This window comes from Macaca mulatta, chromosome 4, assembly GCF_049350105.2.
Source record: "Macaca mulatta isolate MMU2019108-1 chromosome 4, T2T-MMU8v2.0, whole genome shotgun sequence".
In the NCBI taxonomy this organism is placed as follows: Eukaryota; Metazoa; Chordata; class Mammalia; order Primates; family Cercopithecidae; genus Macaca; species Macaca mulatta.
Window position 1 is genome coordinate 120,902,484 of NC_133409.1, and position 27,785 is coordinate 120,930,268.

At 33.8% G+C, this 27,785-nt stretch overlaps 1 protein-coding gene across 2 annotated transcripts in view; it reads left to right on the forward strand.

Annotated features, from left to right (window-relative positions):
• EYS (EGF-like photoreceptor maintenance factor) overlaps positions 1 to 27,785 on the forward strand; it is a 1,786,799-nt gene that overhangs the window by 917,794 nt on the left and 841,220 nt on the right. For both annotated transcript variants that reach the window (XM_078001263.1, XM_078001264.1), the window contains exons 22-23: positions 4,282 to 4,474; positions 5,602 to 7,368. In XM_078001263.1, coding sequence (XP_077857389.1) covers positions 4,282 to 4,474; positions 5,602 to 7,368 — 1,960 coding nt within the window. The remainder of the gene's footprint in view (positions 1 to 4,281; positions 4,475 to 5,601; positions 7,369 to 27,785) is intronic.

Here is a 27,785-nt window from a genome sequence, read left to right on the forward strand (position 1 = left end):
TCTTGTGTTTTTGTTTGCTGTGGATATTTTTCCATTTAATGTTTAGGTTTTTATACACAGAAACTTTATTCTTTTGTTCTTTTCTTCTAGTTTTAGTTGACACATAATAATTGTACATATTTATGGAATACATAGTAATATTTCAATGCATGTATACATTGTGTAATGATAAAATCGGTAATTCGCATAATATTGAAGATATCTTTTTTGAGTGTTGGGAGCATTAATATTCTCTTTTAGCTTTTAAAAAATTGTATCAAATTAAGGGTTACAAGTGCAATTTTGTTACATGACTATATGGTATAGTGATGAAATCTAGGATTTTAGTATATCCATCACTCCAATAACAGACATTGTACCCGTAAGTAATTTCTCATTATCCACCCCCGCTTGTCCTCTCCCACCCTTTTAAGGCTCCAGTTTTTATTTTTCTACACTCTATGTCCATATGTACACATTATTTAGCTCCCACTTGTAACTGAGAACATGTGGGTATTTGTCTTTCTGTGCCTGGGTTGTTTCACACTGGAAAATGACCTCCAGTTCCATCCCCATTGCTGGAAAACACCTGACTTAATTCTTTTTATGGCTAAATAGTATTCCATTGTGTATATATACTACAATTTTCTTGATCCAGTCTTCACTGACAGGGTGATTCCACATCTTTGCTATTGTGAATGGTGCTGTGATAAACATATTAATATATGTATCTTTTTTTATATAATGATTTATTTTCCTTTAGATATATACCCAGTAGTGGGACTGCTGAATTGAATGGTAGTTCTATTTTTTAGTTCTTTGAGAAATCTCCATACTGTTTTCCACAGAGGTTGTTCTAGCTTACATTGCTACCAAAAGCATATAAGGATTCCCTTTTCTCTACATCCTTGCCAATATCTGTTATTTTTTGTCTTTTTAATGATAGCCATTTAACTGATGTATGATGATATCTCATTGTGGTTTTAACTGGCTTTTCTCTGATGATTAGTGACATTGAGCAGCTTTTCATATGTTTCCTGGCCATTTGTATGTCTTCTTTTGAAAAAAAATGCCTATTCATGCCCTTTGTCCACTTTTTTTGATAGGGTTGTATTTTTTATTGTTTTTGAGTTGTTTGAGTTCCTTGTAAAATTATAAATATTAGTTCCTTGTTGAATGCATTGTGTGAAAACATTTTCTCTCATTCTGCAGGTTATCTGTTGACTCTGTCAATTGTTTCTTTTTCTATGCAGAAGATCCTTAGTTTAACTCAATTCCATTTGTCTATTTTTGTTTTTGTTGCTTTTGCTTTTGAGATCATACTGATAAAAATCTTTGCCTATACCAATGTCCTGAGGTATTTACCCTATGTTTTCTTCTAGTAGTTTTATAGCTTGGGGTCTTATGCTTAAGTCTTTAATCAATTTTGAGTTGATTTTTCTATATGGTGAGAGATGGAGTCTAGTTTTATTCTTCTTCATATGAATATCCAGTTTTCCCTGTGCTATTTATTGAAGAGAGCATTCTTTCTCTAACGTTTGGTGTCTCTGTCAAAAATCAGCTAGCTGTAAATATATGGATATGTCTCTTTCTTCTCTATTCTGTTTCAATGGTCTATGTGTCTGTTTTTTTAGCAATACCATGATGTTTTAAGTTACTATAGCTTCATAGTATAATTTAAAGACAGAGAGTGTGATGCTTTCAGCTTTGTTCTTTTTGCTTAGGATTGCTTTGGCTATTTAGAATCTTTTGTGATTCCATATAAACTTAGAATTGTTTTTCCTATCTCTCTGAAAAATATCATTGGTATTTTGATAGAGATTTCTTTGAATCTGTAGTTTGCTTTGAGTGGCATGGTCATTCATATAGTTTGAATATTTGACCTCGCCCAAATCCCATGTTAAATTGCAATCCCAGTGCTGGAGGTATGGCCTGAGGGGAGGAGTTTGGGTCATGGGGGCGGATCCCTCATCAGTTTCTGCTGTTGTCACAATAGTTGGTGAGTTCCTGTAAGATCTGGTTATTTTAAAGTGTGTCTCCTACCAGTCCCCTCCCTGGCTCTCTATCTCTCTTCCTCTCCCTCTTTGTTGCTCCTGCTTTTGTCATGTGATGTGCCTACTCCCTCTTCATCTTCTGTTATGACTGTAAACTTTCTGTGGCTTCCTTAGAAGCCAAGCAGATGCCAGCGCCATGCTTCCTCTAAAGCCTGCAGAACTGAGAGCCAATTAAACCTCTTTTATTTATGAATTACCCAGTCTCAAGTATTGCTTTATAACAATGCAGAATGGTTTAATACAGTCATTTAAACAGTATTAATTCTTCTGCTCCATGAGTATGGGATGTCTTTCCCTTCATTTGTGTCCTCCTCAATGTCTTTCATCAGTGTTTTGTAGTTTTCCTTGAAGAGATTTTTCACCTCTTTGGTTAAATTTATTCCTATGTATTTCTTTTGTGTGGCTATTGTGACTGGGATTGCATTTTTAATTTCTTTTTCAGATAGTTCATTATTGGTGTATGGAAACAATGCTAAATTTTGGTGTATGGAAACAATGCTAAATTTTGTATGTTAATTTTTTTATTCTACAATTTCACTGAATTTGTTCATCAGCTCTAAGAGATTTTGTGGTAGAGTCTTTAGGTTTTTCTATATATAAGATTATGTCTTCGGCAAAGAGGGTCAATTTGATTTCCTCTTTTCTAATTTGAATGCCCTTTATTTCTCTCTCATTCCTAATTGCTCTTGTTGGCACTTCCAGGACAATGGTGAATAACAATGTTGAAAGTGGGCATCCTGTCTTTTTACAGTTCTTGGAGGAAAGGGTTGCAGCTTTTGCCCATTAAGTATGATTTCAGGTGTAGGTTTGTCATTTGTGGCCTTCATTATGTTAAGGTATTTTTTATGACAAATTTGTTGAGGGATTTTATGATGAAGTGATGTTCAATTGTATCAAATTAGTTTCTGCATATATTGAGATATTTATATAGATTTTGTCCTTGATATTGTTGGTTGATATATCACATTTAATGATTTACATATGTTGAAACATCCTTGCATACCTGGGATAAATCCCACTTGATCATAGTGTATTATCTTCTTGATGTGTTGTGTTCAGTTCGCTAGTGTTTTGGGGAGAACTTTTGCATCTAGGTTCGTCAATAATAGTTGCCTGTGGATTTTTTTTTTTTTTATGTTCTTATCTAGTTTTGGTGTCAGGGTAATGCTGGTCTCATAGAATGAGTAAGGAAGAATTTCCTTCTCTTCAGTGTTTTGTAAAGCTTGAGAAGAGTTGGTGTTAGTTCTTTTCTAAAAGTATGATCAATTTCAGCAGTAAAGCCATCTGGTCCTGGGCTTTTCTTTGTTGAGAGAAGCAGTTATCTAACATCAGGAATCATCTGACATTTATTTATACAAACTTCTTGGTGTGAGTTCAAAGTGACTACAGAATATGGAACTGTGAAACAACCACCACCTACATCTGAAACAAGAATTAAGTGTTCTGAAAAATGAAATGTAATCTTTAACAAATATTAGAACACTAAAGCAGGGATGCCTATTAGGCATGTCTTTAGTGTTAGGAAATAGACATGTATTCGTATTTTAAAATAATTTTGAAATATTATTTTCTTACAAATAAAAATGATTCATATAGTATAACTAGTTTTTAACTCTACATTTATAAAAGTGTCTCTCTGGTCCATTTGTATTTATTTATACAGCATCACAATTTTCATTAACAGTTTCTTCATGTGAAAGCTATTTTATAGGATATGGTAGAAACAGCCTTTTCATGTCAAACTAAAACAAATAAAGATCATTCCTAATGCAAGCCAATACAAACTAAAATAATTTGCAAATCACAAGAATATATTTTCAAATTTTCTGTTGCAGATACTGCATTTTGCATTAGTTTCCAACTAAATTTTACTTTTAGAGCAGAAAAGTTTTATAATTTGTAATGTGACTTTTTTTTATATATCCACATTAATTACCATACAGTACAAATTCCTCATTGAAAAACTATACTCTCAAAACAAATATAAAAATAGTATTTTGACTTAAAATTGAAGGAATTAAGAATAAATTTGGGCATTCAACTGTGCATATCTCTAATTGAAAGGATTGAGTCCATTTTGAAATATGGGTAAAATTTACTATAGAGATTTAATTTTCAAGTAAAATATTTTATTTGAGCTATCCAATATGTCTATGAAAATGCAAATGGATTCCAAAACAAACTTTAAAATTTCTCTCAGGAACAAAGAAACTGAACTTAATTTAATTACTGTAATTGTCATTTTCAGACCTTCTCCATTGGGCTTCTTTGTGGTGATGAAATAAGGAGAATTACCTGTTTAACTCCCAGCTTTCAAAGAACAGATCCCATTTCCACACAGACACATACAGTTCCCCCTTCTGAGACTTTGGTCAGTAGCTTTCCATCTATAAAGGCTACTAGAATACCAACCATAATGGATACTTATCCAGTTGATCAAGGTGAGTAGAAGTAAGATATTAAGAAGTTTAAGTTTGAAAAAGTTGTGTATTAAAAGCATATTTTCTAAATTATTAAAATCTTTTTTTCTGAGATACATGATTTTTAGGGGTGAAAATTGAGCATTATTGGTTATGTGTCCTGTTTTAAGTTTTGTTTTAAGCAATGTTGTTTGCTAATACTATTTCTGGATCAGTAAAAAAAATGTAAATTAACAGTTTTTATTCCACTGTCCACTGTGTAAATTTTAATAGACAACTGGACCTCAATCCCAGCACATTTTGTTTTAAAAGGGCATTGTGCTACTTGCTTCAGTGTGTCTTTAATTCATAGTCTCTGAGTCATTAATGTAAATTTATATTCCTATTAAATTATTTGATTAACACTCAGATAAAAGATTTGTGTTTATTTTCCTATTGTGAATTATTTTAACAACTTGAGGCTGTTTTTTACATGTCCAATTATTTAACTTTCTAAATCAAGTGATGTCATATTATAAACAGTACATTGTATATTAAATTCCAAATTTACTCTTCATGTAGTCAATGCCACTTCAGATAATCAGAGTAAGAATTGTAGTTCTTAGCAAGGAATTCTTTAAGAAAAAATAATTTTGAAGACTATTGGATATTCTAAGTAGAAATGTACCTTGTCTATTTTTCATCTATGTAATTTCTATTCTTTTAAAAATTTAAATTGAAATATAGTGTTATCTAATATAAACAGAACATTTTGCCTATTGAAGAAGTAAAACAATATTTCTAACATTTCTAACCCGATAGGTCAAACATTCATTGGTTGTGTCAATGCAAAGGAGTTGTAATTTTTCATGTTTTCTAATTCAAAGGAGTCATTTAGTTGGGAATATGTCAATTCTGTGTAATGCCATTTATCCTGATTTTAACCCTACCATGGAGTGTAAATAATAGGACTCTTTGCATTTATGCAGTTTGTGAAATCATTAAACCTCCTCATATACTTTTTTTAGAAATATGATTTACAGAACCATATTTGTCTGCATATAATGGATGTAAGGTGGCAGTGCAATTTGCCTGAGATTTATCCCAGTGCCAAAGTGGTTCATTTCTAATTCATTTTTCTAATCTTTTTGACTTTTTCCTTTTTGTAGGTCCAAAACAGACAGGCATTGTCAAGCATGACATTCTCCCAACCACTGGTTTGGCAACGTTAAGAATTAGCACACCCTTGGAAAGCTACTTACTCGAAGAACTGATTGTCACTAGAGAGCTTTCAGCAAAACACAGCCTTCTTTCTTCCACAGATGTTTCCTCTTCTCCATTCCTGAATTTTGGTATTCATGACCCAGCACAAATTGTCCAGGACAAAACATCGGTATCGCATATGCGTATTCGAACTTCAGCAGCCACACTAGGTTTCTTTTTTCCTGATAGGAGAGCAAGGACCTCATTTATCATGTCTTCCTTAATGTCAGATTTTATTTTTCCTACACAATCTTTATTATTTGAGAACTATCAGACTGTTGCTTCATCTGCTACCCCAACGACTTCAGTAATTAGAAGCATTCCAGGGGCTGATATTGAGTTAAACAGACACTCATTACTCTCCCATGGATTCCTGCTTACAGCTGCCTCCATAAGTGCAACTCCAGATGTCTCTAGGGGGGCTCAAGAGGATATCGAAGAATATTCAGCTGTTTCTTTAATTTCAAGAAGAGAGCACTGGAGATCGCTCAGCTCCTCGATGTCTCCCATTTTTCCTGCTAAGATAATTATATCTAAACAGGTAACCATCTTAAACTCATCAGCTCTGCACCGGTTCGGTACAAAAGCCTTCATTCCCAGTGAATATCAGGCTATTACTGAAGCTTCAAGCAACCAGAGACTCACAAACATCAAATCACAGGCTGCTGATTCTTTAAGAGAATTAAGCCAAACATGTGCAACATGTTCTATGACTGAAATAAAATCCTCTCATGAATTCTCAGATCAAGTTTTGCATAGCAAACAGTCCCACTTTTATGAGACATTCTGGATGAACTCAGCGATATTAGCCAGCTGGTATGCACTAATGGGAGCTCAAACTATCACTTCTGGGCATTCATTTTCTTCTGCTACTGAAATAACACCATCAGTGGCATTCACAGAAGTGCCATCTTTATTTCCTTCTAAAAAGAGTGCAAAAAGAACAATTTTATCCTCATCCTTGGAAGAATCCATTACCCTATCAAGTAATTTGGATGTTAATTTATGTTTGCATAAGACTTGTTTATCCATTGTCCCTTCACAAACTATCTCTTCAGACTTGATGAATTCTGATTTGACTTCAGAATTGACTACTGATGAACTGTCAGTATCAGAAAACATTTTAAAACTATTGAAAATAAGACAATATGGCATAACTACGGGCCCCACTGAGGTACTAAATCAAGACAGCTTATTGGACATGGAAAAAAGTAAAGGATCTCATACACCGTTCAAACTTCACCCAAGTGATAGTTCTCTAGATTTGGAGTTAAACTTACGAAGTTATCCGGATGTTACTTTAAAGACATATTCAGAAATTACACTTGCAAATGACCTCAAAAATAATCTACCACCATTGACAGGCTCAGTGCCTGATTTTTCAGAAGTCACTACCAATGTTGCATTTTATACAGTTTCAGCAACTCCAGCACTTTCAATACAGACGTCTTCCTCCATGTCTGTAATTACTCCAGATTGGCCATATTTTATAGATTATATGACCTCTCTTAATAAAGAAGTCAAGACTTATTCAGAATGGTCCAAATGGGAACTTCAGCCTAGTGTACAGTATCAGGAATTTCCCACTGCAAGCTGGCATCTTCCCTTCACTAGATCTCTTACTTTGTCTTCACTGGAATCCATTGTGGCACCTCAACAGCTGATGATTTCTGGTGAGTTTCTCAGTTTCTGTTCAGTAAACTTTTAGAAATGAGTTTCTTTTCTACAGAGAAGAAAGAGCTTGTCATGGTCACCAGGTGCTCTAAACAGCCTCGTTGTAATCAGGGCAGCAGCCAGTTCAATGGAGAAGGCACCTGCTGTTGTACCTGACACAGATGGTTATTCTTTATGCACTGCCACAAAGGCTACCAGATCAATACAGTAGTAGGTTGGAGACAGCTATACTGCTGGCAAGCAATCAGAAACTGAACTAGTTCAATTCATTACAACAGATCTTTCAAAGTTTAGAAATAACTTTTATTATTCTCATTTCTTGAAATAGCTTCTTTGTCAGGTTGAACACAATGTAACATACTCTTTATAATGGTATCTTCGGTGGTGGCATTTTTTTATATGGGAAAGATGAAATCACTGGAACTTTATTGAGATTTCCTGTCCTCTATGGCATGGTATATCATTTTTAAATTTAAAGTGGTTCATTTTATATAATTCAGAATATAAGTTAATGTACTGTATTTTATTTAACAAAAGCACTATACAAAAAATGAAAGAGACAATATCTGTGAATTTGAATTCAGAGCTTTGATATATTAATGACAAGCCAGTTTTCTTAGATAACAGTTCTTACTTTAAAGCACATTTGAAAGCACTAATCTCTTCTCCCCTTGTAATTGCTATCAAATTGGTAAGGTAATGCTTTCAAATTGCGTTTATCAGAAATAGAAGATTTTTCATTATTTAAAGAAGTTCTATCTTGTGGAATTTTCAAGTGTTACTTTGTGGCAGTGAAATTAATTTTCCTTCGATGATAAACTTTTAGTGTTTTGTGTCTGTGTATCTATGGTTGTGGTTTTTTTTGTTTCATATATTACCTCAATGTTTAAAGGAGTTGGGTGTGTAACTTATGGCTGAAAATTCAGTAACATGAAAGAACAAGTCATTCTATTTGGTATGTTTAATATGATATAATTTTGTCTACAAAATTTCTTATGCATGATAAAATTAATTACAAATTTAAATGTAGCATTCTCCTTGTACTTTTACAGACTGATAGCTTGTGGTTTAGCTGTTATAACTCACATACAATGCCTAATACATCATTTCCCACATATAAGGTTCTTGGTAAATGTAGCAGAGTTAAAATGTCTCTCAAACAATACATCCTATAGCCAACTCTTGGAAATAGAACACAAATTCTTAATTATTAGGAAATAAAACCTTAAGTTTGGTCTTTTAAAACATAATTTTGCTACTTTTCACTCTTCCCATTCTTCATTCCCATTGCAACTATTCTTTGATTATTTTGACCTCACCTACATCTCCTAATCTCCTTCTAGTTTTTCATGCCTTTCTAGTCATTTAATCATTATGATAAATCATTTGCAAGGCATTTGTTGACATTTTCCAATATGTTTATCCTCTGTGTTGATCAGGGTCACATCAGTGAATAAACACAGTCTAATTGGGTATTTGGGGAGAGTTTAATAGAGTGATTATTTATTAAAATGTGAGTAGAGTTTAAGGAAAACTAAGGATCTTATGGTTCTGAAGAGAGCAATAACAGCAAAACATAGTTACCAGCACTGGGCCTAAAGAGACAGAGGAAAGAGAAGGATCAGAACCTAAAATGGAAGGCTTCTAGGTTACAGAAGCTGTGGCCTTTGGAAGTAGGACACAGGTAATCCAATACGGACAGACAGGGAGGAGACTAGACCATACTAGACAATCCCTTTCCTGTTGTCTTCTAGTCTTTTGCAGGTGCTTCTTACTAACCAAAATTGTTCAGTAGCTGGAGGCTAAAGCCAGTCCTTTGAATTGGTCTCCAGTGTTTAGAGGGTAGAATAAACAAGGGTGGGAAGAAAATCAGGAAGAGCAAATGTTGATGTATTAAATTCCTACGTTCGTCAGTTTCCAGCTTGTATTTTGTCAAAATGCATAATAATGGCTTGTTCCACTAAAATTCTTATGGAATTCCTCAACTAGGCTCTTAATTCTTCTAGGCAATCCTAATTAATTTTGAATTGGCTTCCTAAAATTTTCATGACAGTGATTATTTCAATTTTTTCTGATCTTAGCATGAATATCATAACCATCATATTTGTTTAGCAAATGAACTTATTTCTAACTTCTCAACTGACAAATACCATCTAGTCTAATTCATCTGCTTTCCAGACTTCATCTTAAAATTATCTGGCAATGAAGGAAAGGAAAATAGAAACACTTTGTGATACAATTGTTCCAGAGCCCTGTGTTTAAAAGCGTATTCCTTATCCATGGAATTACTTTTACACCTCGTGAAAAATCAATCAATGATACACATGCGGGTCAACTTCTGGAGTCTTAGTTTTTCTCCATTAATGCACATGTCTTTCTTTGACGCAATTCCCAACTGTCTTGGTTACTAAAGTATTTTCTTCTTTTAAAATTGTTTTACACAATTTAGATGCAGATGTTGTCATAGTAGTCATTGTTTTGTATCCATGAAAGATTGGGTTCCAGGAACATGCAGATACCAAAATCCATAGATACTCAACTCCCTTACAAAAATTAGTATAATATGGCATAAAACCTACACACATCCTCCCAAATCCTCATTACTATACCTACAAGGACATCTGTTTCTCCTCCAAAATCTCATAATGCTTCTAAAGCTGGGTTGGCAAACCACAGCCCTTGAAATCAAATCTTTTTCCATGCCTGCTTCTTTAAATAAAGATTTATTAAAACACAGACATGCCTATTTGCTTGCATATTGTCTACAGCTGCTTTGATACTTAATGTCACAAAAGAATGAGTAACTGTCAAGGAAGCCATGTGGCCTACACAACCTAAAATACTTATTGTCTAATACTTTGTAGAAAATGTTTGTCAGTTCCTACCTGAAACATTTTCAAGGAGTTTAGTTAATGTCTGACTAAAGTAAGTACCATGGAAAAATCTGCCTGTTTACTTGTTTTGCTCTGTATGTATTCCTGCTTTGTCGTTTGATTTTTTTTTTTAACCAAGTCATTATCCAGGCATAATATACTTATATCATTGTTTGATTTAAATCTAATTATAATATATTTTTAATATAAATACAATGAGAAATATTTCCAAGATAGTAAGGGATTGCTATAGTATGTATTTTATTACACATATAAGGATCTACAAAGATTTTATTTTATCATTGGAAAACCTAGGTATAGAGATATATTTTTGATAATAAAAGAAATTTGATAATTTAACACTGTATTGCTTATCAGAAATTTGTAATAAAACTAAAGTCAGAAAACTTAAAACTAAACAAATGTATACATTTGAAACATTTTATAAAATGAAAAATATGACTCATTTTTATATACACATTCTTACAAATATGAACTGAATATAAAAAGACAGTTGAAATATGTATTCATTCTGTTTATTTTATAGCATATATTTATAAAGAAAAGACATCATGTTTTTGGCCTAACTACTGAACTTCTCAAGAAAGAATTAATGTTCAGTCACAAGTAAATTAGAACTCCTTAGGGTCCCTTAAGAATATAATGAAAACATATGTTGTTTCTCATGAGATGCATATTCAATATTTATTCCTCCTATAAGTATTTTTATTCTAACATGGTTTCTACAAAAAGAAAAGATCAATTTTTCATCATTTAAGGATATATCCAGTCATATTAAAATGAAAATATACAAGTTTTCATTTATTATTTTTACTATTAGTTAAAACATGCAGCAATTATAATAAAACAGAATGTATTGACAAGAGTTTTTATAAAACAGAAGTTAAAATTTCATTATTATAAGTTTTAATCAAAACAGATTTTCTTAGTAAACTTTGAAAATATCCTAAATTTAATTATTGTCCCATTTTTGAAAACTGCATGTGAGGTGGTCCTATAAAAGCTAAAATGATAGCCAGCACCACGTTAAACAACTAGCATTACATAAGGATGATTTCTGTGTTGTTCATTCTTGTGCACCTAACATATAACGCAAAGTGCCATTAAAATAGCTGCTTAATAGTGGTTGTATAAAGTCATTAAAACATATTACTGGAAATGATCTTTATAAAAACTCTGGTCTAATCTCTTCATGTAGAGAAATGATATGATAGGCCATAGTCTAATGTTCTACAATGCAAAAATCTTGAAAGATTGAACTATTATATATGACTGTTTCTTACACATAATGGTTTCCATGACACTGCCAAAATATAGAACAAATGTGCAGCTGACAAAGGGAGATGTCTGCTTCCAAAGTGGACCACTGAGTGCTATCATTTCTACCATATGTGGTATTCCCATAATAGAAAAGTGGCTAAGATGGCAAGCCTATAATTTTAGAGTCCCTTGCTGATGGTGAATTTCTCACTTTGTATTGGACCACTAGCAATAATTAAATAAATAAATAAATAAATAAATAAATAAATAAAAAGACACTCTGAGCAACCTCTTGTAATTAACAAAGTGAGGCATCATGGAGCCACCTCTATCAGCTTGATTCTTTGAGCTTTGTGTACTTTTTGAAGTGCATGATTGCCGGCCCTGTAGTACAGTGACAGCTGAATGAAATTGAATCGAAGTCCTTTTCTTGGACATCTTCGAAACTGGATGAATTTGTGTGATTTAATTTAACATACTAAGGAAATAAAATTTAAGAGAAAAAGGGAATATTCTAGCAATTTGTCATTATTTCCCTACAGCAATATGACTGTATTTTTTTCTACCAGTTATTTGGGAAGGATATAAAAAAGAGCAACCAGAGCTTCATGAACCAAATATTCTCGAATAGCAATGGATAGGAAAAAATAGAGTGTTTGAGTTATGTTTATTCCATTTTTAGTTGTAAAATTCTAAACTTAAAAATGTACACCATAGATAAAATTCTAATAAATGATAAAGGGGCATTTCTCCAAGAATACAAAGGATAAATCAAGTTAAGATATAATTTACTGCATCATAAAACAAAAAGACTTTAACACTCAGTTGATAGATTATTAAATGTGTTCATTTTATCTCTTGATTTTTATTTCTGAAAAGAATTACATCTTCAAATCTTTTTGGCATCTATTAATATTTCCTAATCATACCAATTTATAAATAGCTCACAACAATATTCAGTGTCTTAATGCTGAAACAGAAGAGATAGTTTCATTAAACTCATTAACAGTTAAAAATGCCTTATGTATACATGTACACAAATTTCTTACACATAATTTAGAAAATATGGAAAAATGCATTAAGTGTCTCAGTCTATTTGTGTTACTATAACAAAATACCACAGAATGGGTATTTATTTCTCAGCTTTAGAGACTGGTAAGTTCAAGATCAAGGTGCCAGCAAGTTCAATGAGTGTCTAGTGAAGAATGTTTCCTCATGTATGGGACATTCTAGGTGTCCTCAAGTGGAAGAAATGTCAAAAGGGCTGAACTCACCCCATCAAGCACTGTTATCAAACCCTAATTACATCCAGAAGAGAGAATACTTCATGGTCTAATCACCTCCTAATGACCCTACTTTTTAATACTGCAGTACTGGTGACTGAGCTTCAACATGAATTTTAGAGTAGACACAAATATCCAAATCATAGCATTAAGCAACAGAAAATTCCAACTACTGCTTATTAAAACCATGCAGAACAGTTTAAAAGGTAAAATTTACTCACCATAAAAGTGTATAAATGAACACGTGATATCTTAATTTGAGCACTCAGAAATGTAGGCTCTTAATGTTACATACAGTATTTGAAAAGTGTAAAGATATTCCAAACAAGTCCAATTAAGATAATACTTAGAACTTATATTATTTTAAAGTGCAAAAGTATAATCAAGAAAGTGTTGAATAGGAAGGGCAATAAGAGAACGTGTATGTTTATGTAATACATTAAAACTATAGTTAAAATATTATATTGTTCCAGACAATGCTGACAAAAGGAAATAGAATACAAAGTCTAGATATACATGCTATATATAAAACTACATCCAAGGAGGGGGGATTGTGAGTCCATAGAGAAAGATTCTTTAATGAATTCTATTGATGCATTGTGTTATTTTGAAAACTCGTTCTCTATGTTTCAGACCAAAATAAATTCTATTAGGAATAACCACGTGAAATTGCAGAACAAAACATTAAATGATCTGAATAAAAGTTTCAACACTTGTTTTAGATACAGTGGGTATGTGTGCAGCTTTGTTACATGGTGTATTGTGTGATGCTGAGGTTAAAGTACAGATCCCATCACTCAAGTAATGAGCATAGTATCGAATGGGTAGATTTTTCAACCCTTACAAGCTCCCTCCCCAGCTTCTACTAGTCCAAAGTGTCTACTGGTTCTATCTTTATGTCCATAGGTACTCACTGTTTGGCTCTCACTTACACATGAGAACATGTAGTATTTGGTTTTCTATTCCTCTGTTAATTCACTTAAGATAATGGCCTCAAGCTGTATCCATATTGCTGCAAATGACATGATTTTGTTCTTTTTATGGCTGTGTAGTATTCAATGGTGTATACGCACCACATTTCATTTATGAGTCCACCATTGACTGGCACCTGAGTTGGTTCTATGTCTTTGCTGTTATGAATAGTGCAGTGATGAATATACAAGTGTACATGTCTTTTTAGTAAAACTATTTTATTTTATTTTGAGTATATATCCAGTAACGATATTGCTGGGTCAAAGAATAGTATTTATTTGATCTCAAAATTGAAAATGTTTAACTCTGAAAGCAAAATTAGAAAATTATAAATTAAATGATGATAGTGAGTACATTTTATAGTACATTAACTAAAACTAGTACCTTTCTAAGACAAAAAAAAATGATCTTAAGCATTGTTAAAGAAAATATATGCAGCTATGTTTTACCTTGTAAGACAGACATATGATTTTTAAGTGTTCTTTTAAATTAATGGCAAAATGCTGACCACTAGAACAGTAAAACAATTTGCAAAAAATAACTATATGCAGTAAAATATATTCAAAAATTATTAAGAGCAACTCAGTACCAAATTCAAAATGTGACACAAATTGTAACTACTTGTTAGTCTTTTTTTTTTTCTCCCAATTATAATGGTCTGAATTAGGAAAGTCACAGTGAAGGCACTCTGTTGGTGGTAGTGTAAATTGGCACCATCTTTCTGGAGGATTATTTTCTAATAGACATTTTAAAAGCATTAAAATATCATAATTTCAACTTTAGAAAATTATTACTGATATAGTAAAATTACATGAAAATTTAAGAAAATTGGAAAACAACTATTATCCTAATAGAGTGGCTTTATTAAATAAATATTGACATGGAAAATTGCTTCTCTCATCCTATAGGAAAAAAAAATGGTAAACCATGTATACAACCTATTTCTAGATACATGTATACATGCACACCACACATAGGCAACCTAATTCTTCCAGAACCTTAATATTGCTTTTAATGTTTACTTTTATTTTCTACATGCTTTACAAATTACTATATATACTTTATCAGAACAATATGTTCTTGCAAATATGTGTTTTATTGAGATATTAAGAATACTTCAAAAAGCATATTTGATCATTTTATTCATATTAGATTAAAATAAACTACAAGAATTTTGAGAAATATATTCATGTAGAAAATTATTGTAAGTCATAGCATTATAATAGTTAACAGGAAATCAATTGAAAAAAGTATAATATATATCTTGCATGGAATACAGAGATATATTTTATATACAAACATGCCATCTACGTATTTTTAATAAAATTATATGTTTATGTTAAAATCATTAATCACATTTCTACAGCATTCTTTACATTTTAGTGAAATTAGAAGAAAAATTGAAAGGAATTAATCACATCTTTTTTTTTTTTTTTTTGAGGCGGAATCTCGTTCTTGTTGCCCAGGTTGGAGTGCAATGGTGCGATCTCGGCTCACTGCAACCTCTGTCTCCTGGGTTCAAGCGATTCTCCTGCCTCAGCCTCCTGAGTAACTGGGATAACAGGACTGTGTCACTACTCCCGGCTAATTTTGTATTTTTAGTAGAGATGGAGTTTCTCCATGTTGGTCAGGCTGGTCTTGAACTCCCAACCTCAGGTGATCCACCCACCTCGGCCTCCCAATGTGTTGGGATAACAGGTGTGAGCCACTGCGCCTAGCCTAATCACATCATTTTATTCAATGTTCAGGTGTTCATTGATGGTCTACTTTGTGACAGGCACTAGCCAGGACTATGATTGTTTGTTTGTTTTCCTTCTTGCTTATTTGGGCCCAGAAGTGTTAAAATATGAGCTATAACTCTTTAAAACAGTAATATATTTTTTCTTTTCTACCTATTTTGAATCATGTTTATATCCTAGTGTTTTTTGAATAATGTTTGTATCCCAAGGTTTTCAAACTCCTCATTCCTATATTTACATTTTATAAACCAGCAAATAAGGAAGAAGTTTTCTTTCTGATTAAAACTATTAAACACCAAAGAAGATGTCCAACCTACAAGTAAAATGTAGACACTTCCAACCGTACCTCTCCAAGTTACTTTACTACATTAGGAGTCACTCAGAACCCTTTTCCTGTTGCCAAGGAAGTACTTGCATAGAAGACATAATCTTTTGTAACAACGTATAACATCACTTTTGTTCTAACTTACTTAAAGTATATACAATTAACCTCATTTGGAACTAACCCAGTAATGAATGCTGCTGGTTTTCCTACAGGCCCGACTGTATCTGCCGAAACCCAGCACACACACGAGCAATAAGATCGAAAGTAAAATCCTGGCATTTTCTTTCCTTTACATATCCTAGCACTTTCCTAACAAATGAAAACCCTATGCTTTTGTGCTGTGCTAGTTTGTAGTATTCCAGAGCATTCATTATTTGCATTTCATTCCCACTAGTCACTGTGTGGAACAGTGTTATTGATATTATATAAAGAATACAGTAGAGTGGTTGTGATAGTTTAATAATACAAACATTTTTTGTGCATGCTACAGCTCTTTGGTTTTGAAATACTTTCATTTTCATTGCTGAATACCCATCTCAGTGGTACGTGACCTTGGAAAAAGAGCATAGACCAAGGATTGGCAAACTATGGCCTGCAGGCCAAATCTGGCCCATTCCTTGTTTTTGGAAAGACAGTTTTACTGGAACACAACTATAACTATACCAATTCATGTACATCAGCAGTCCCCAAAATTTCTGGCACCAGGGACCAGTTTCGTGGAAGACAGTTTTTCCATGGGGGGGCTGAGGGATGGTTTTGGGCTCAGGGCTGCACTACTTCAAATTCCTAGGCATTAGTTAGATTCTCATAAAAAGCATGCAACCTAGATCCCTCACATGTGCAGTTCCCAATGGGGTTCACCTCCTAAGAGAATCTAATGCAGCTGTTGATCTGATAGGAGGCTCACCTCCTGCTATGTGGCCCAGTTCCTAATAGGCCACAGACAGCTACCAATCCATGGCCCAGTGGTTGCTGACCACTGGTTTACATATTATCTATGATTAATTTTGTACAATGACAACAAAGTTGAATAGTTGAGACAGAGGTTGTGTCACACATAACAAGCTCAGAATACTTACTATGTTGTTCTTTATAGGAAAACTTGCCAGCATGTGATACAATGATATGGGTAAGTGTTGACAATTCTCAGTTTGGTTTATTATACTTTTCTGGCCAAGTTTTAGTAACAGCCATAAATGGACTCAGAAAAATTCAGATTTCAGACCTGCTTAATTCTATTGTTCTATCTCAAGTCACAATGACCCTGTCTTCTCTACCACTCTGATGGCTCCCTATCATAAACACATAGACAGTGGCAGACACCCATTATCTGCCCTTCGTGAAGTCCTCAGATCTGTTCAGTGTTATCTTCAGGGGCGTGTGACCTCAGAAGGACTTCACTCTTGGTGGAGCCATAGTATGTAATAGCTCAGTCAGATTCAAAGGGAGTGCAACGTAAGGGCATTATGCAAGCCACTGGCTTCAGTGTTTCCACTGTTGTGGTAAGAATAAAATGCATGTATGAACCATGAAATATGAATTATGTAATTTTGATGTTTCCTCCTAATTGTTAAATTCTCTTATATTTCTCATTAAAGCTGGCATTACACAACATAAAGATAAATGATAGTATTTATGCCAACATTTGGAAATTTTTCTTACATAGAATGACATTAAACAGCAACTAAAATATCATAAAATGATGAGATAAAGGCCATAAAACAAAGGAAAAAGCTTTAATTACCTGTAACAGTACATTTTCCCTATTTTTTTGAACAAATGTCCCTGATTTTCCTTTTCAGTTCAGCCCAGAACATTTTGCATGTAGCCAGGTCCAGGATGCCAGTATTTTGTAATTTCCTTCCCTACTCTGCCACCCCAGTTTTATGCACAGACTCCTCCTCACATGCTAACGACTTAAATGTTAGAATCCTCCAACATTTGCTTTTAGATGTTTCCCATCACTCTCTTTCTCCCTTCCTGCTTTCTTTCTACTCATCTTTCATTCTTTAGTCAATTCTTATTCCTTTATTTCACAATTTGTCTTTCCTCTTTCACTCATAGCTTCAAATATCTGCAGAGATATATACTCTTATTTTGTACTACTTCTTGAATTTCACCTATAAGTCTCTCAATACTTTAAACTTGAGATAAAATTGTTATCTTCCCAACACCAAAATCTCCATCTCCCTCCCTACCCATATTTCCTTTACCCTGATTCATCTCTCTTGTGAAATTTACATCCATCTGGATTTCTAAACTTCAGTGTAAACTTTATTTTATCAAAAGTACTATGTAGGAATTCTCTCAGCTTTTTATGTCTGTTTATTATTACTCCAGTTTTGGCTCTTATGATCTCTTTTGAACTAATGTAGTTCTCTTTAAATGGACAATTTCTAGTCTCTATTCTTTCTATTCTGACTTCCACATTATTTTCAGAGGTTTAAAAAATAATATATATATATACATATTATTTTCTTTCCTCTGTTTTAAAAGTTATAAGAGTTATTCATTTTTTATGAGAAAAGCTTTAAAATCCTAAGCATTCCAAATAGTAGAATCAACCTTGGTTGCATCATCTAAAGTCATTCTCTACCACTCATTTCTAAGCTGTTTTATGATTCACCATTCCTCAGTCCTGTCATACAGTTGCACAACTCTGAACTTTAGTGTTCATGAATGCCCTTTATTGCCCAGTCTATCAGAATTCCCGTCCTAAGACCCAATTCAAATGTCACTGCCTATTGAAAGACTTCTGTAAAAAAAAAAAAGAAAAATAAATGAAGATTTAATTTTTCCCTTTATCCTTGCTCCTATAGAATATTGTGCATAACTTAATGTCACTTTGACTTTGGTCATTTATTGTTTGTTAGCTTCTCTCAGCAATATTTGGGCTTTTTCGGGAGAAGTTATATGTTAATAGATATAATACTTTATCCAAAGCTTTGCTGTAAGGATGGAGATCCCAGAAAAGTCTGTAAGTCATCTATCTTAAAAACTGTCTTATCAACTTAATATAGGTTAAGAAGGCTTAGCTGTGGAAGCTTCTATGAACAGAGCAACATAAGCTATGAATATGTAGAAGTCTAGGAAGGGAAAACACCCTGGGACTAAAAATAAATAAACAAATATAATGTGACTGGTTCCTAAGGAAGAAGTTGGGTGGCTCAATATACAGTAATCCCAATAAATTATCAACTTAATGAGGGCTAAGAGTGACTTTGAACAGGTAAATGATTTGATACCACGAGACTCTAGGCAGCTAGTGAGACATGTAAAGATAAGAGATTATGGCTTATTTTGAAGGAACCAGCCAGTGCTTGATTCCAGATGTCCAGAAAGCAGGATTCATATAGGAAAGAGCTATCTGTTCTTGAGCAAAGATTCAGCTCAGTAAAGGTTCAGGACTTAATGTCAATTCTACACTGAGAATAGGAATGAGAATGAGCATTTTCATGTTCTAAGCAGAGGACCTAAGCCAATAACCTTGTCTGTGACCTGGTCCAATGATAATAAAGTAAGGCTTGTGGAGGACATTTATAAGGAGGAAATGGTTGGACCAAGAAACAGCACAGATACTCAGCGGGTATCTCTAGAAATCATTGCAATGAAGACAAAAATTCCTGGTTTCAAGGATAATTATAATAGTAACTGGCATTTATTTAATACCTGCTCCATAAATGAGAATGATCTGGGGTTGAATATTTGGTCTCTATACAACTTTGCAGATGATATAAAGGCAAAGACTACCTTGACTCAGGTTCCAGTGAGTTGGCATTGGAATTTGAGCGTGTGAAATCCAGATATCATGGATTTTGCCTTCCAATATACTGTTCAAAGAAGGAAGTGAGGTTCTGCTTATCATTTTTATCCTTCAGGCCTTCATTAACTTTCCTGCTAGGGCAGTTCTTAGCTGGGCCTTCTGGCGAAGAGCGTCTCTCACTCCAGGTATTGTGAGAGGCCAGGGCAGAATTGATTAAAGCAAGGGAGTAGGGATCAAAACTTGTTTCATCTCAAACCTGAGACTCACATTCTTTTGCCCATGGGCAGGACCAACATACCTAATTCTGCTAATGAGGAGAAGAACTTGCTTCTCCACAGACTTTTAAAATTCTATTTACTAATGTCAGTCACTTGTACATAGAAAATTAATGAAAAGATATTTCTGTTGCCTCCCAAATCTATTTATACTTGAAGCATGTGGTGCAATATGACAAGTTGTCACTTTAACAGGCATCAATCAGCAATATTTTGAGATGGTATTTTATGTCAATAATTAAGATATTATTTAAACCCCTCAACAGTGTTATCACCTAAGTGTAATAGTGTTTACCATAAAATATATTCTTTTGTAATAATCATGTTTCACTTAGTAGCATATTTTATTGTGAGCACACCATATCCTGGACTCCATAGTTAGTGATACATTACTAAACAAGAAAACGAGACAAATTTTCTGCCCTCTGGAGCTTAACTTCTAGTGGAGAGAGACAGATAATAAACACTAAGCATGAAACACACAGAAACACACACACATACACACACACACACACACACACACACACACACACAGAGAGAGAAAGAGAGACAGAGAAAGAGAATGTGATAAAAGAAAAAGCAGAAGTAGAGCAAGTGTGGGATGTCACAAGTTCTGGATTGAAGAGTGAGCGACAACAATGTTACATTCTACCATCAGGATTGATCTCTTTGAGGAAGACAACTTGAAGAGGCTGAGAGCTAGCTGTGTAGCTATAGGAGGGAAGAATAGCTCACAGAGCAAGTAGCCAGGACTGTGTTAAGGTAGGCATATGTTCACATTTTCTAGGGTCATCAGGGGCAACAGTGTGGATGAGCAGGCAAGCAAGGTAGAGATTTGTAGAGGATGAAGTCACATAGATAATGGGGGAGAGGAGCACAATTAGATTCCAATAAGTTTAGGCAATTTTAAGACCTTGTTTTGTATTCTGAGTGGAAATAAAGACTTATTCCAGGGGTTCGGGCCGAGATGTGAAACGATCTGAGTGACCACTCTGACTGTACTATGGAGAACAGATGAGTATGTGGGGTTTGGGCAGGAAGACAGGAAGAGAAAATAGTTAAGAGGCTAATGCCCTAATCCAGGCAAGAAATGGCCATGGCTCAGTCTAGTCTGTCAGAATTGAAGGCTTGAGAAATGGTCAGATTCTGGACATGTTTTGAAGGTTGAGTTAATGGAATTTTCTGATGCATTGGATTATTTTATTTTGATAATCAATTTTATGAAGCAGAGAGAAGCATCTTAAGCCACTCTCTAAGGACAAATAAAGGAAAATAATGGAAACCAATTTTTAGACATGCTACAAGTAGGCTTATCAGAAATTTTTATCAGCTTTGAAACTGTCTGTAACAACAGCTCTATTATAATGCAAAACTCTAATAAGTTTATAATGACGTTCCTGATTACAACCCTGAGGCACAGAAAGAAACTCCGATATCTGTATCTACCAAAAGTTGATAAGTCATGTTGATTCTAAAATACATGTTTAGTGTTGTGCATCTATACTCATTCTTGGAAATTGATTTATGTCTTCATGTCAAATTGAGGAACTCTACTTAACTGTAATATTTAATAACATAAGCTATGAATGCCCTGATCATGTGATTTTTAACTAAAATATTCTATGCATATGTCTGTGTGTGTGTATGTGTAGTGTGCATTTTTATGTAACAGAAAGACAAAATGGAATGGAAAAACAAATATAATTTGAACAATTGAGAGAGAGAACAGAGGTAATAATTAGAAAATACAGAACTAGAAAAGAAAATATTTAAAGAGGATGGTGGATGTTGAATACATGACATTTGATTATATTTACTCTAAATATTTTAATTGTGACATTAATGCTTGAATAGTGAATATTTGATGGACAATGTAACATATTAGTCTTCTAGGTCTGCCATAATAAAATACCAGAAACTGATTGTCTCAAAACAGCAGAGATTCATTGTCTCACAATTCTGGAGTCTAGCTGTACTAAAGCAAAGTGTCAGCAGGGTCATGCTTCCTCAGAAAGCTACAGGGGAGAGTCCCTCCTTACCTCCTCCTAGCTTCCTTGATGGTGGTCAAGCTTTGAAGTTTCTTGACTTGAAGCTACATCACTCCAATGTCTGCATCAGATCACAGGTAGTCTCCCCATGTGTCTTCACATCATCTTTTTAGAAGAACACCAGTCGTAATGGATTCAGTCTCGATCTCATCTTAAACAATTACATTTCTAATAACTCTATTTATAAATAACATCACATTCTGAGTTATTGGGGGTTGGGATTTTACATGCCACTGGGGAAATGTAATCCAATCCATTTTTAAAAGCTTCAATACTAAATTAGCTTTCTTCGAGATTACTGTTTCCTCCTAATGGCAAATTAAGCACAAGGCTGATACATCATGAAAAATAATTGCTTATATTCTTCATAATTTAGTAATTTTCTTAAATAAGAAACTATTTTTAAATAAAATTATTTTGTTTGAAAGGTTAAAAGAAATATGAGATTTTTTCTGATTCAGACAAAAATTTCATGAATAAATATACATAGCACCATAGATTCGTTGATATTCTTCAGTCTTCTAAAAACCTTTCCCCATAAATATCTAAGAGGGAACAAGTGAGCAAAGATATTCTCAACATGTTTGTTTGGTATTTTTCCCCCCTCTGCCCTGGACAGATGTATTTGTACATTTTTAAATATATTAACCTGTCTTAATCTCAATTTTCTCATCTGAAAAATACTTAAGACTTTTAAAGTCACTTCTTTCTTTAACATTCTAAAAACCTGGAGTTGGGCATATATTCATTACAAATGAGTCTCATTCTCCAAAAAGATGGATTGAGGAAGTTACTTTCAAAGAACAAGTAGGAAATATACTGATCACCAAGTCACAATGTTGCTTACATGATTTTGATGAACTCTCACTGTTCTCAGATCACTTATTAGAGGTTTTTTACTGGCTAGTCAAGGTTGATATAAATGCTACCATACTAAAGCAAATGTTAGCTCAAAGTCCTTATGCATTTTCCAAAATTTTTTAAAGTCCTTCAGTTGTTCAATTTCAGTGCCTGGTAATATGGCAGAATTTTGGAAGGTGAATAAATCCTAGAATTTCTATTCTATAACTTCCTAGCTCTTTGTCTTTAGAAAAGTTCTATGACATAACCTCAGTTTGCTCATCTATAAAATAGGGCTACCACTAATTTTGTGCAGTCATTTTGAGGATTATATGAATTTATCTATGTAAATTGCTGTCACAGTGCCACCTAAATGTTAGCCTGTCCCCAGACTTTCAGTTTTGAAATTTAATTCCATATACTCTTTAGTTTCTAAACTACTGACACAACTCATTTACTACCTGTCTAGTTCCTCAAGCTTAGAGTACTTGAAACCTAAACTTGGTGCTTGCCCTGAATTTTATTACTATGTACCATACCTTTGACTTCTTCACTTACTGCTGACTAATTTACCATATTCTGACATTTGATTTCTAAACATGGTCGCATTCTTGCCTCTGTTGTGGTTCTGTGTACCTGACCATACTTTAGCCAGGGGCTTCCAATGCTTCTCTAGATCTTATTAATTGCTATTTATATGTTTTAATGTTTCACTAGCTCACTAATACTCTGAGTCAGTTCTTACCACCTTCCCTGGACTCCCTGCTTCTGCCCTGAGGTTGTCTCTTCCTTACTAAGAGCCTTACTCCTCATCCTGCTTTGACAACTTGAGGTTATGCAATATCTAACCCCTCCTTTCTATGTTTTCAGTTCTAAGAACCTTCAAGTGTAGAAACCACATTAACTTTCGTATTCCAATAATGTCTTCCTTTTTAAATAAAATGCTCTTTATTTTCCCTTTCCTTTGAAATTTTTGTAATATTTTATTTTCTAAAAAGCATTTTAATCCTGAAGAAACAAGACATGAAAATTCAATCCATATTTTCATGTGGATAAAATTCTGTATATAATTTGGAAACATCAGATGATATGGATAACTCTTTTAATTTAAGATTATGATTAAGGACTATACTTTTCTGTTTGATTTTCAATCACACTCTTACTCTGGGTGAAGTTTCCCTAAGTAGCTTACCATTTTGGTTTGACATTGGATACGTTTTTATCTTCTCTAAGGTACTTTCTCTCTTTTGATACTAGTGCCTCTATCACTCTCTAAACAGCCTGATGAGGTTTCTGTAATAGAAGGAAATAAAGTTGTATTTTATCATTTTGACACCTGAAATCAATAAAGCAAAATTGTGTTCTTTTAGATCATGTAATATTTCTACCTGAAGGCATATATGTATCATTGTGTACACTTGAAAAATACTTCGTTTTTAAAACCAACAGGGGCTGTAAATGAAATTACGTAGTTTTCATCAACTGACTGAATAAATGCACTTATTTTATTAACCCCACAGGAATTATGCCCTCAATTTTATATCTGATTGAACTTTAAAAACACAAGAAATGAATATATCAGTTTTTGTTTATTTTTGTTTTAACTGTGAACATTTTATTAGGACTGAGACTTCTCCCTCAAGGTTTTTCTTTGTTTCCAGCTGAATCCCGTTAATTGACTCAAGGTAGCTTTTGAGCAAATCTTATTCTGAGACTCTGTGATTCATGTGTTCCTTGCTTATCAGTATTATACTGGGAAATGGTTTGTTATTTTATTCAACCACAGCTTAACTGAAAATCTTTTTTAAATTAATTGATTTTTTTATAGTTTAAGTTCTAGTATACAGGTGCAGAATGTACAGGTTTATTACATACGTATATACATGCCATGGTGGTTTGTTGCAACCATCAACCTGCCATCTACATTAGATATTTCTCCTAATGCTATCCCTCCCCTATCCCCCACCCACCAACAGGCCCTTATGTGTGATGTTCCTCTCCCTGTGTCCATGTGTTCTCATTGTTCAACTCCCACTTATAAGTGAGAACATGTGGTGTTTGGTTTTCCGTTCCTGTGTTAGTTTGATGAGAATGATGATTTCCAGCTTCATCCATGTCCCTGCAAAGGACATGAACTCATCCTTTTTTTATGGCTGCATAGTATTCCATAGTGTATATATGCCACATTTTCTTTATCCAGTCTATCATTAATGGGCATTTGGGTTGGTTTCAAATCTTTGCTATTGTGAATAGTGCTGCAATAAACATACATGTGCATGTGTCTTTATAGTAGAATGATTTATAATCCTCTGGGTATATACCCAGTAATAGGATCGCTGGGTCAAATGGTATTTCTGGTTTTAGATCCTTGAGGAAATGACACACTGTCTTCCACAATGGTTGAACTAATTTACACTCCCTTACACTTTACATTTCCCAAAAATAGAAAAAGCTTTCTTATTTATCCACAACTTCGCCAGCATCTGTTGTTTCCTGGCTTTTTAATGATCACCATTCTAACTGGTGTGAGATGGTATCTCATTGTGGTTTTCATTTGCATTCCTGTAATCACCACTGATGATGAGTTTTTTTTCATGTGTTTGTTGCCTGCATAAGTGTCTTCTTTTGAGAAGTGTCTGTTCATATCCTTTGCCCACTTTTTGATGGGGTTGTTTTTTTCTTGTAAATTTGTTTAAGTTTCTTGTAGACTCTGGATATTAGCATTTTGTCAGATGAATAGATTGCAAAACTTTTTTCTCATTCTGTAGGTTGCCTGTTCACTCTGATGATAGTTTCTTTTGCTGTGCAGAAGCTCTTTAGTTTAATTAGATCCCATTTGGAAATTTTGGCTTTTGTTGCATTGTTTTTGGTGTTTTAGTCATGAAGTCTTTGTCCATACCTATGTGCTGAATGGTATTGATTGCCTAGGTTTTCTTCTAGGGTTTTTATGGCTTTAGGACTTAATGTTTAAGTATTTAATATATCTTGAGTTAATTTTTATATAACGTGTAAGGAAGGGATCCAGTTTCAGCTTTCTGCTTATAGCTAGCCAATTTTACCAACACCATTTATTAAATAGGGAATCCTTTCCCCATTGTTTGTTTTTGTCAGGTTTGTCGAAGATCAGATGGTTGTAGATGTGTGGCATTATTTCTGAGGCCTCTCTTCTGTTCCATTGGTCTGTATATCTGTTTTGGAACCAGTACCATGCTGTTTTGGTAATCGTAGTCATGTAGTATAGTTTGAAGTCAGGTAGCATGATAACTCCAGCTTTGTTCATTTTACATAGGATCATCTTGGCTATACAGGCTCTTTTTTGGTTCCATATGAAGTTTAAAGTAGTTTTTTTCTAATTCTGTGAAGAAAGTAAACAGTAGCTTGATAGGGACAGCATTGAATCTATAACTTATTTTGGGCAGTATGGCCATTTTCACAATATCAATTCTTCCTGTCTATGAGCATGGAATGTTCTTCAATTTGTTTGTGTCCTCTTATTTCTTTGAGGAGCGATTTGTAGTTCTCCTTGAAGAGGTCCTTCACATCCCTTGTAAGTTGGATTCCTAGGTATTTTATTCTCTTTGCAGCAATTGTGAATGAGAGTTCACTCATGATTTGGCTGTTTGTCTATTATTGGTGTATGGGAATGCTTGTGATTTTTGCACGTTGATTTTGTATCCTGAGACTACTTAAGTTGCTTATCAGCTTAAGGAGATTTTGGGCTTACATGATGGGGTTTTCTAAATATATAATCATGTCACCTGCAAACAGAGACAATTTGATTTCCTCTTTTCCTATTTGAATGTCCTTTATTTATTTCTCTTGCCTGACTGCTCTGGCCAAAACTTCCAATACTATGTTAAATAGAGTGGTGAGAGAGAGCACCCTTGTGTTTTACCAGTTTTCAAAGGGAATGCTTCCAGCTTTTGCCCATTCAGTATGAAAATGACTGTGGGTTTGTCATAAATAGCTCCTAATATTTTGAGATACGTTCCATCAATACCTAGTTTATTGAGAGTTTTTATCATGAAGGGGTATTGAATTTTATCGAAGGTCTTTTCTTCATCTATTTAAATAATCATGTGGTTTTTGTCATTGATTCTTTTTATGTGATGGATTATGTTTATTGATTTGCATATGTTGAACCAGCCTTGCATCCCAGGGATGAAGCTGACTTGATCATGGTGGATAAGCTTTTTGATGTGCTTCTGGATTCAGTTTGCCAGTGTTTTATTGAGGATTTTCACATTGATGTTCATCAGGGATATTGGCCTGAAATTTTTTTGTTGTTGTTGTGTCTCTAACAGGTTTTGGTATCAGAATGATGCTGATCTCATAATATGAGTTAGGGAGGAGTCCCTCTTTTATTGTTGTTTGCAATAGTTTCAGAAGGAATGGTACCAGCTCCTCTTTGGACCTCTGGTATAATTTGGCTGTGAATCTGTCTGATTCTGGGCTTTTTTTTTTTTTGGTTTGTGTGCTATTAATTACTGCCTCAATTTCAGAACTTGTTATTGGTCTATTCAGGGATTTGAATCCTTCCTGGTTTAGTCTTGGGAGGGTGTATGTTTCCAGGAATTTATCCTTTTCTTCTAGATTTTCTAGTTTATTTGCATAGAGTTGTTTACAGTATTCTCTGATGGTAGTTTGTATTTCTGTGGAATCAGTGGTGATATCACCTTTTTTTTTTTTTATTGTGTATAGTTGATTCTTCTCTCTTTTCTTTATTAGTCTAGCTAGTGGTCTGTCTATTTTGTTAACGTTTTCGAAAAACAGCTCCTGGATTCATTGATTTTTTTTTTTTTTTTTTTTTTTTTTTTTTTTTTTTTTTTTTGTATCTCAAACTCCTTCAGTTCTGCTCTGATCTTAGTTATTTCTTGTCTTCTTCTGGTTTTTGAATTTGTTTGCTCTTGCTTCTCTAGTTCTTTTAATTGTGATGTTAGGGTGTCAATTTTATATCTTTCCCACTTTCTCTTGTGGGCATTGACTGCTATAAATTTCCCTCTAAACACTAAGGAGT